Below are 9951 nucleotides of genomic sequence, written 5' to 3' on the forward strand. Positions count from 1 at the left end.
GGGTAGTGGAACACAGTTAGTATAACTAGGAGCAGGAAATGTCCTCTCAGGTAGCTTAAAGTATTCTCTCCTTTCTGCCACCTAATGAAGCTATAATGCTGTAAAACCAGTAAGGAATAATATTCTAACCAGTTGCACTGCCTTTATTTAGCGCTGCTGATATAATAATGACGTGAAGTACTCGACTGCTAAGTGCTCATGCAGCATTGCGATAAGAATCCAAACTGAACTGCAATGAAAAAAGCATAAGAAAAACACAATTCATTCATTCAGTCAAATCTCTCCTATCTCTGTTCCTCATCTTGTGTTCCTCCTCTGTCAAAGACATTTCAGATCCTTTCAATTAAAGACTTCCTCCTCCTGCAGATCCCCTTGCAGACCCTATGCACACTGTGTGGAGTGATGACTAGCGTGTGCACCCCCCATCCTGCCACCACCACACACCAACACAATATACAGCAGCTGATTGTGTGTCAGTGAATGACATGCACTTTAAAGTACTGGTTCTAAGGTGGAGCAGGTGGAGGAGAAGCAAAATTCTGCAGAACAGCCAATGCTGACGCACCTGTCCAGGACCGACCCTCCCACCTCCTCTCTGTGTCACTCCTGAGGGAAAGATCTCTGTCCTGTCCCAGTCCGGACCTCCAAGCCACAGGGAGAATGGGTAACATGGCAACAGAGATCGTTGCATTTATTCTGACCATCTCAGGGTGGATCCTGGTGTCGTCCACTCTGCCTACAGACTACTGGAAGGTGTCCTCTGTAGACGGGACAGTCATCACCACAGCGACCTTTTGGTCCAACCTATGGAAAACGTGTGTGACTGATTCCACCGGTGTGTCCAACTGCAAGGACTTTCCCTCGATGCTGGCTCTGGATGGTGAGTTGTGAGATGACCGTGGTTGTTGATGTTGTCTTTCTGAGGTCAGGCAGCTGAGATAAATCGTACTTTGTGTGTGTTTCTGAGGAACTGTGCATCTGTAGTTATCCATCCAACCGAAGCACTGACGCCCAAAACACCTGTTGTTTTTGGATGAATGACCACCATTGTAAACAAATGCATTTGGAACTTGATATTTCCTTCTCTGACTCCGGCTTCAGGCCACGAACAACATTTAAAGTTAAAGGCCACTAAAGGCATACGTAAGTGAACGAGCTGAGCTGGACTGATACAGCCTGCTAATGTGTCCGAATGAAGCAATCTGAGAAAGTCATACTGTCATAGAGGTCACTTGTCACTTCCCATTAGTTGCCAGTAACAATAAGGAAACGTTTGCTTTGGCACGCACTAACTCTAAGGCTTGTCTTGAGGCAATTTGAAACATTTGTACAGTTTCAAAGACACCACTTCTTATTAGTCTGTACCTGCAGTTGATAAAATAAATTCTAATTCATATAGGCGCTATGCTTTAAACTCCTGTCCTCTTCCTCCAAGCCTTTGGTTTAAAGCAGCAGTTCCCAAAAGGTGCCAAGATGAAACTGAGGGGTCACTGAATGGTTAAAAAAAATGGTAAATTTCAAAGCTTTTTTCTTGTGAAAAAAGATTTTCACATCTGCTATAATAAAATCAGGGAAATCACTCACACTTTAAACCTGTAATAACTTTTTGGAAACTTGGGGGCAGCAGAAACAAGCTGTGAACACACTATATATATTTTGTTTTGTTTGTTTTCTAGGTGGGTTTTTTTTTGGTTGTTTCTCTGTAAAGCATCTTTGAGTATCCAGAAAAGTGCTATATAATAATAACAATAATAATAATAATATCAATAATATTAATAATATAAATAATAATAATAATATACATTTTTAAGTTGATATGGCTGACATGTTTGCAAAACAGTTGCCAATTTACACATCAAGCGACATTAGCATTAATTTGGAGTCGTGTTTGTGTTCACCTGATAAATAAGTCCAGTGGTAATAGGTGATAATTCTCTGTGGGTTTGTCACTACAAACGACAACTTTACATATAAGCAGTCACATGATCCTTGGTTAATATAAAAATATTGTAAATAGCCACAAATTATTTCACCTCTTAAGGCTTCTGTAAGAAAACGTTGACATTATTAAGAATAAGTTTTGTTACTTTCTTGCGTTGAGTTGAGAAGATCAATACCACTGTGTATGCTAAATATGAAGCTACAGCAAGAAGACTGTTGGCTTAGCTGAGCTTGTGGTGTTCAAACTTCTGGTATAAATTAAAACAAGATATAATGTTGTTATTGGTGAGCTATGGTTTGTTGCCTTTGGAAAGAGCCAGGCTAGCCTTTTCTCCATTTCCAAGCTAAACTAAGCTAAGCTAACCAACTGCCGGATGTAGCTTTACATTTAGCATACAGACATAAGAGTGCTATTTATGTACTTATCTAACTGCTACAAAGTGGGTATGTTAAAAAGTGTGTAAAATGTCGAACTATTTCTTTAAAAACGACCTGTTACTTTTCCTTATTTTCTGTCATGTTACAATGTCGGATGTTCATACTGAATTTGGTTGTGTAAAAGTAATCCCTGCTAGTTAAAGACTGTTCTGAATATTCTGTTTTCACCATTTCCAACAAGCTGGCGTCGGCATTATTTCTTAATATGGTCATCTGCTTCAATGAAGCTACTTAAAGCGTTAATATTATGGAGCCTACACTGCTAACTGAAGCTATATGTTAATGTCAGGGAAACATGGAATCTTGGTTGCCGATGTTGTTTATTTCGCCCCAGTTTCATGTCAAATTTCAGCTGGAACATGTCCAAGTGTGAAGGTTTTGCAATGATAGTGAGTCAGCGGCCGAGAGTGCAGATGTGGAAGACCCAGAAGCAATGACTCATTAGAGCAGACGGGCTTTTATGGAAGTGGGGCCTAAAGAGACAGGCACTAAAGTGGAGTGTTTCAGACAGAAGAAAATTTGTTAAAATATGTGAAATTCTTAGTTTGAGAAATAACTTTTTTTTCACAAGACATATAGGTTGGGAACCACTGGTTTAAAGCATGCATCCCTGTTCTGTGTCTCTCATGAAGCCTATATCCAGGTGTGTCGGGGTCTGATGATCGCCTCCGTTTGTCTGGGGTTCTTTGGTGCCATCTTGGCCTTGGTAGGAATGAAGTGCACGAAAATAGGAGGCTCGGAGACCACCAAGGCTCGTCTGACTGTCCTCTCAGGCTTCCACTTCATCCTCAGCGGTACAACCCATGCCGTTTACCATCCTTTGTGTCTGGATTTACAGAGAATGCATGATTTGAACTGCATTTTAGGAGGCTGTTCAACTTTGGAATAAATGAGCATTTAACTGAATTACGTTATAAGTTCTTTCTGCTTTGATTTCAGTAGGAAGTAGAAATCCTCTTATTTCTTTCTGCAGGCCTCTGCTGCATGACTGCATGTTCCATATATGCTCACAGGATCACAACTGACTTCTTTGACCCCCTCTTTGTTGCCCAAAAGTAAGTATTCAGGATTAAAAGAAAGGCTCGTTTGACAGCGGATCAAAACCATATTCAGATGAAAGGAAGTCCAGTCGTAAATTTCTCCACTTTAACCCTTCAGGTTTGAGCTAGGAGCAGCTCTCTTCATCGGCTGGGCTGGATCGGTGCTGTGTATCCTCGGAGGACTTGTCTTCTGTCTCTCCTTGTCTGAAGGCTTCAGTCTCAGGCATGTTGCTCCATTTTTCCAACATGCTGGATGCTAGCAATGTGATCCCTTAGTGGAAATCTGATTTGGACAGATTCTAAACTGCACTGAGTTCCTAACTCAATCAAGCAATTTAAATAATGACTTTAACTGAAATGGAGAGATGGTTACAGTAACAAACATCCAGTAATCTCTCTCAACATCTTGTCTCATAATTGCTGAACCTACAGGGCAGGTTACATGATCATCATTTTGATTAGTAATGTGGCTGTTGACAGCTGAATGTTTCCTTTGTTGCAGTCCAGCAATAAGAACCTTTCCCAAGTCAAAGTCACCTTGACTGAGGGAACCTATAGGGAAATGTTGCATCTGGAAAATAGTGATAACTTTCCCTTAGAAATATTTAGCAGGATTTGGTCTCAGGCCAGTACATGAGGTTTACAGATATTTGGTGGGTGGTCACTTTGTTGTGGATGTCACACTTTAAGTCACGTCTCCTCAATTCTTTGTTCTACTGAAGTGTTTTAAAATGGATATCCATGCAAGTATTCTTAGCCACACTAGCAGCCAGACTCAACCACCACTGGATGGACCGCTATGATTTTTTCAGAAACATTCACGGTGCTCACGGGATGTACTAATAACTTTGATGATCCCTTTTCTTTTAGCGTTGTCATCAGATCATTTAAAAAACTGTCCATTATGACTGAATACCCCCAAAACTAATGACTTTCAGCCTCAGATGGAGCCCATTTATTGTTTAGCAGAGATGGGAACAAGTCATTGTTTGGGAGGTCACAAGTAGGTCTCAAGTCTTTGAACTTAAGTCCCAAAGAGAGACTGACAAGTCTGAAGTCCTAAACTTTAAGTCTCAAGTCCTGAATAAGTCATAACGCTTTCTTCACTCAATGTAATGCCATTCTAACAACAGAACAACAATATATTAAATTTACAAATCAATTAATCAATCAAATTACCATGAATGCTTTTTGAAATTAATAATTGTAATTTCTTATATTGTTATAAGAATTTGCAATTTGTATTGTTGACCACTGTGTAGTTTTTGTATGCAAACAAAACGATCACGGTATGATTTTTTCCAACTGCCCCTTAGCAACATAGCGTTATACCTTCCTGGTTCTCTCTTGCAACTTGATTGGACACTTTCGGATTGTATCAAACAAAATGGATAATCTGGGGTCTTTAGTGTTGACTGGCTGAGACTAAATCGTGTTCTTGATAGTTGATTCAGCAAATAAAAGGCAATGAATTGATGTGAAGTTAAGAGTCATTAGTGTCATAGTCAAAGTAGTCTGAGTGGGCGGAAGTTCGCTGCATAGATCAGCCATTGGGCGGAACAAGCCACCCACTCAAGTCCCGCCCTACCACCTCCGGTTGTGTAGCAGTTTTCAACACGTCCTTTACTAACTTTTGCGGTATTTGATCTTGCGGGGATGTAGCCATTTTTCTGCCATGGTTCACGTCCTGTAGGTGATATTTTTGTGGGCGTGTTACACCAAAACCTGTTTCCCCCCGGCAATATTTTTGCAAGCGCACCGTTGCTGTGGCACCACCCAGAACAACTGTGATTGGTTGAAAGAAATACAAGCAGCCGGGGCGTTTTTTTCTCCAATCTTAAAGTGAGAGTCGGCCCAGCCAGACCTTTCTTTTCTTGAGAAACGTCTGGTGAGCGAGACTATAGTCAAAGTTGAGGTGCAAGTCTTTTTGAATTGTCAAGTCATGCTTTAAGTGATCAAATTTGTGACTCCAGTCTGACTCAAGTTGAAGTCATGTGACCCAGATCTACACCTGTGTTGTTTCATGCTAATTAGCAAAAGTTAGCATGCTAACACACTAAACTATGACAGTAAACATGGTCAACATCAGCAAGTTGTCTGCATGCTAACACGCTAAACTATGACAGTAAACATGGTCAACATCAGCATGTTAGCATGCAGATGTTAGCATTTAGCTATGCCTAAGTACAGCTTTACACAGCTGCTAGCATGGCTGTAGACTGCAGTCGTGTTAAACTGTGGATTCAGCAAAAAGCTAAGACAAATAGAAAGAAGGGAGATAAAAATGCAATTAAAAATGACTGTTTAGCAGTTTTTACTTTCTAAAGAGAACAATTTTAGCATGGCATTGCTACTTTCAAATTGTGTCTCATTTATTGTGTATTCTACTAAGGTCATATGCCAATGGGTGCTTCCCTTAACATACAGTATGTTTTTGTTTTCACTTCTTATTCTTGTCTCTCTGCAGAGCTGAATACTCCTACTCCGCAGCTGCATCACTTGCTACAGCACGCAACAAGCACAGCAAGATCGTCAGCCTCCAGAAGGAACCAGGAGAGCCGCAGAGGCAGTTTGGAAGAAACGCCTATGTGTGACATTGGACTCTATCTTGTTGTTTCATGAGCTGATTGGGGAAACCTTTAACAGTTTGCAGTCACCAGTAAAAGCAGAGGACACCTTTCACTGTTATGAACTTTGTAGCCCAGCTGCATTAAAAAATGATGGCTGGAAAGTGTAAGTTGTGTCAGTTTACATAATACACTGAGTTTAAGTGGCCGGATTCATCTTTAAAAATGGCTACGTCTTGGGTGGCGCTTCTGTCAATGAAAAGTAAAAGATAAGCTTGTTTTTCTTTTAGGGCAGGAAATTTGATTTGGCACAAAACACTGGTCAGACTCTCCGGTCACCTTCAACAAGCCGGCCTTTCCTGCCTGTCTCACACAGACTGGAGACATATTAAATCTCTGTTTTATAGTTGTTGAGTCAAAGGCCAATCAGACAGCAATATCTAAAGGAAACAGATTTGTTGCGTTTTTTTTTTCATTCTAAGCAGTTCTGTTTTCATAGACCACTAGATCCATAAGCCAGCTGTTTTGGAAGCAACAAAAGTCTGTAACTGTGGTTAAATGCTATTTTCAGGTGACTAAAAGTAACAAAAAAATAAACAAGTAGATTTAAAATCTCCCATGATGTTGCTCCTTCATTTGAAAGCTGCATCAGTTAATATTTCTGAAGCAGAGAGATGAATGTCATGAGGGCCTCTCTCCTTTTCTTGGCCTGGACTGATCTCCCCTCCGAGGGTCACTGGGTCACATCTGACCCCAGAGATGACTATACAGAGCTGGAGGCCCGACCGGAGACTTCCCCTAATATCAGCCATCCATCTCCACCTAGGAATTATTATCAATAGGAACCCCAGGCTATGTTACGCAAAACCTCCTGGCCCACAGGTTGGATACTTGAACCAGCTGGCAGAGAGCGGTTGCCCTGTGCTTTCTGGCGCCTTGTATCCGTAAACAAGTGTCAGGTGTCCTGGGCTCTGCAGAACGCGGTCTGAAATAATGGTGGTATTGTGCTGTCTAATGTCTGCATTTGCATTTGTTAAAACTGCACATGAGATGAACTGCCTCTAGCTTTTTAAATTACTTACTCCTCACAGACACTTTAAAAGTTAGATATCCATTTATAGTCATTTTGAAATTGCCTCTGGTATGTCTATGGTATATTCTGAGCTTCTCAAACATGCTATCTGTAAAATAAAACGACATATAAACCTCCATTTCACAATGTGCATCTTTTAAAGAACATCTTACCTAGACATGTGGTTCCCAACCTGAGGGTCAGAACAACCACGTCGGGACACAAGGTAAATCTAAAGTGTTGTGAGATGATTACCCAGGTAGTAAATAAGAAAAGTATAAATTCCCTAACACTTAGTTACGTTTACCTTTCGGATTATTCTTGAATCTTTGTTTGTTCTGTGAGACACAGCTGTGCTTTGAGCTGAATTATAAACCGGTATAATGATTAACATGTAGATCATCTGAGTTCAGTGTGTTAGCGTAGTAACTTAAGCCAATTAGTATTAAACACCTACTAACCTGCCCCTACTGTCATACGCCCTGAGGAGAGCAGCAGGTCAGAGCAGCAGGTCAGCAGTACGTGACACTGTCATTCAATGAATGCACAAAAGAAGTTAGAAATCCCTGACCTATGTATTCTCTGATGGAAAAGTCGTCACTGCAGCAGCAAGATGAGGGAGTCTGAGGGCACTGTGCCATTACTACAGTCACACCACCAGAGAGCAGTGTTAATGCACATTTAATGGCTGACAGTATGTGACAGGTAAAACTGTGTCCTTTGAGCTTCACTGCTAATAGAGCACATATTTAAAGAACAGGAATAACTTTGAGTAGATTTGTTATTTACTGCAGCTTCTTTAAAGCCTGTCAGCTCAGGTCACATAAACACTCCTTTGTTAATTTTTTCAGTGTCATGCTAATTAAAGCTGATTAAATCGACCCTCACCACACAAAGCAAGGCTACCCCGTGGTCCACCATTTCCAATATCTCCCTACCACTACCAATAACTCTGTCATAAGCCGAGGGGATCCAGAAACAAAGAGAAGCTCTTTCATCCCCGCCAGACATTCATCACTCCCCCTAACTCTCATAACCTCAGATTTAACTCTAATGATAACAGCACAAAGACGTTACACTGTGATTATGAGACCCACAGCACACTGAGGTCTTGGTAAAATTACTAATAACTAGCAGCTTAAAGCCTGAGGCAAGAATGATGCTGCAAGCAGCTTAGGTCATAGCAGCAGTGTTGTTACATGTTTCATGGAACATGTAAAGGTCATTAAAGTTGCAGTAAGGGGTGATATGGACTATAAAAAATACTGCGATATTTTAAGGCTCCATCAGGAACACAACATACATCGTAGTAATTTGAAATCTCCTCCTCCTCCTCCTCCTCCTCCTACTACTAAAATACTGAATAAACTACTGTTATAATGATGTTTAAAAAAGTACTGTTAAAATACACTTAAATGAAATACTGTTAGCCTATTGTAAAGTTAAATATAGTACTGTTACAGTAAAGTTATATAGATATAGATATAGATATAGTGCTGTTATGATAAAGTTAAATAAAGTACTGTTGAGATAAAGTTAAAAAAGTATTGTTAAGGTAAAGTTAAATTAAGTACTGTTAGCCTATAATAAAGTTAAATATAGTAATGTTATAATAAAGTTAAATAATGTACTTTTGTAATACAGTTAAATAAAGTACTGTTACAATTCAGCTAAATAAAGTACTGTTATAAAAGTACAGTTATGATAAAGTTAAATAAAGCACTGAACTTTATTATAATAAAGTTCAATAAAGTGCTGTTGTAATAAAGGTAAATAAGATACTATTACAATTCAGATAAATAAAGTACTGCTATAATTCAGTTAAATAAAGTACTGTTTTAATGAGGTTAAATATAGTACTCCTATGATAAAGTTAAATAAAGTATTGGTAAACTGAAAAAATCAAAGCACCACTAGTGACTAAGTGAGTCCCATGCCAGTGGCTTACAATACATGACGTGACAACTTACAATGTTTGCAATATAGTCATTTTATACAACCCATGTGGAACAAGCCACAATACATCAAGCACATTCGATATATTGCCCATCCTATTTGCAGTCAGCGATTCTAATCCATTACACTTTTTGTCAAACTCAAAGCACACAACACCCCTGTGTGCGCGCTAAAAAAAATCTAGTATTGTTACACAGCCCTGACAGTGTAAATGGACAACAAAAACAAAGTGGCCTAGACCGAGCCACTCGTCCAGCCCATCAGCAACAGGGGGCGTTTGTGCTCGTGGACAGGACAGGGAAAAGGCCATGGATGTAAACTAAGCACAAAAAGTAAGGAAATTTGTGTTTGGTAGATCATTTCTTTGTTGTAACAATGCTTCTTGGCAATAAATCTGATACCGTTGGAAAGCCTGTTTATTTCCCTTTTAAATGGTGCCACATTTGTAGGGAACATGTATTTGTGGGATGAGCAGCAGAGCTGAGTATGTGGGTTGCACCCATGAGAAATTTGCCAAATCTTTTCTGCCAATGCCAAACAGCTTTTTTTGCTGTATTATATTAACTGACCTTACAGGGCAGTAATTGCAGGATTATTTAACGTTGTTTTAGGACAGTGAAATAATTCAAGAAAACCACATACTGTATATATACTTAATACATGGACTCATGCTATGACCAAATCTTCTTTCTTTTAACCTGTGTGTGCATATGAGGCAATGTCCTATGGAGACATGAAGCTGCTTTGGTAATTGGAGATAAATGCTGAGGTGAGCACTCTCAGTCCAGATTCAAACTTGACAACACTCAACTGTGGCCCGTGGGAACCTGAGTGACTGTTGTCTCTCACCCACATGTGAAACAATACCTGGAAAACAACAGCACACCCCTGATTCTTACCTGTGATGCGCTCATCCTCTGCTTTTTCTGAGACGAGC

General features: G+C 39.9%; 1 protein-coding gene across 1 annotated transcript; it reads left to right on the forward strand.

The window, feature by feature from the left end:
- Window positions 1-368: 368 nt before the first annotated feature.
- cldn10a (claudin 10a) lies at window positions 369-6602 on the forward strand. The gene is made up of 5 exons (XM_033616355.2): window positions 369-880; window positions 3012-3173; window positions 3353-3434; window positions 3538-3642; window positions 5887-6602. Exons 1-5 carry the CDS (start codon window positions 661-663, stop codon window positions 6011-6013), a joined length of 696 nt encoding a protein of 231 aa, XP_033472246.2. The 5' UTR covers window positions 369-660; the 3' UTR covers window positions 6014-6602.
- The last annotated feature ends 3349 nt before the right edge of the window (window positions 6603-9951 follow it).

The sequence above is a fragment of the Epinephelus lanceolatus genome, chromosome 24 (genome assembly GCF_041903045.1).
Source record: "Epinephelus lanceolatus isolate andai-2023 chromosome 24, ASM4190304v1, whole genome shotgun sequence".
NCBI lineage: Eukaryota > Metazoa > Chordata > Actinopteri > Perciformes > Serranidae > Epinephelus > Epinephelus lanceolatus.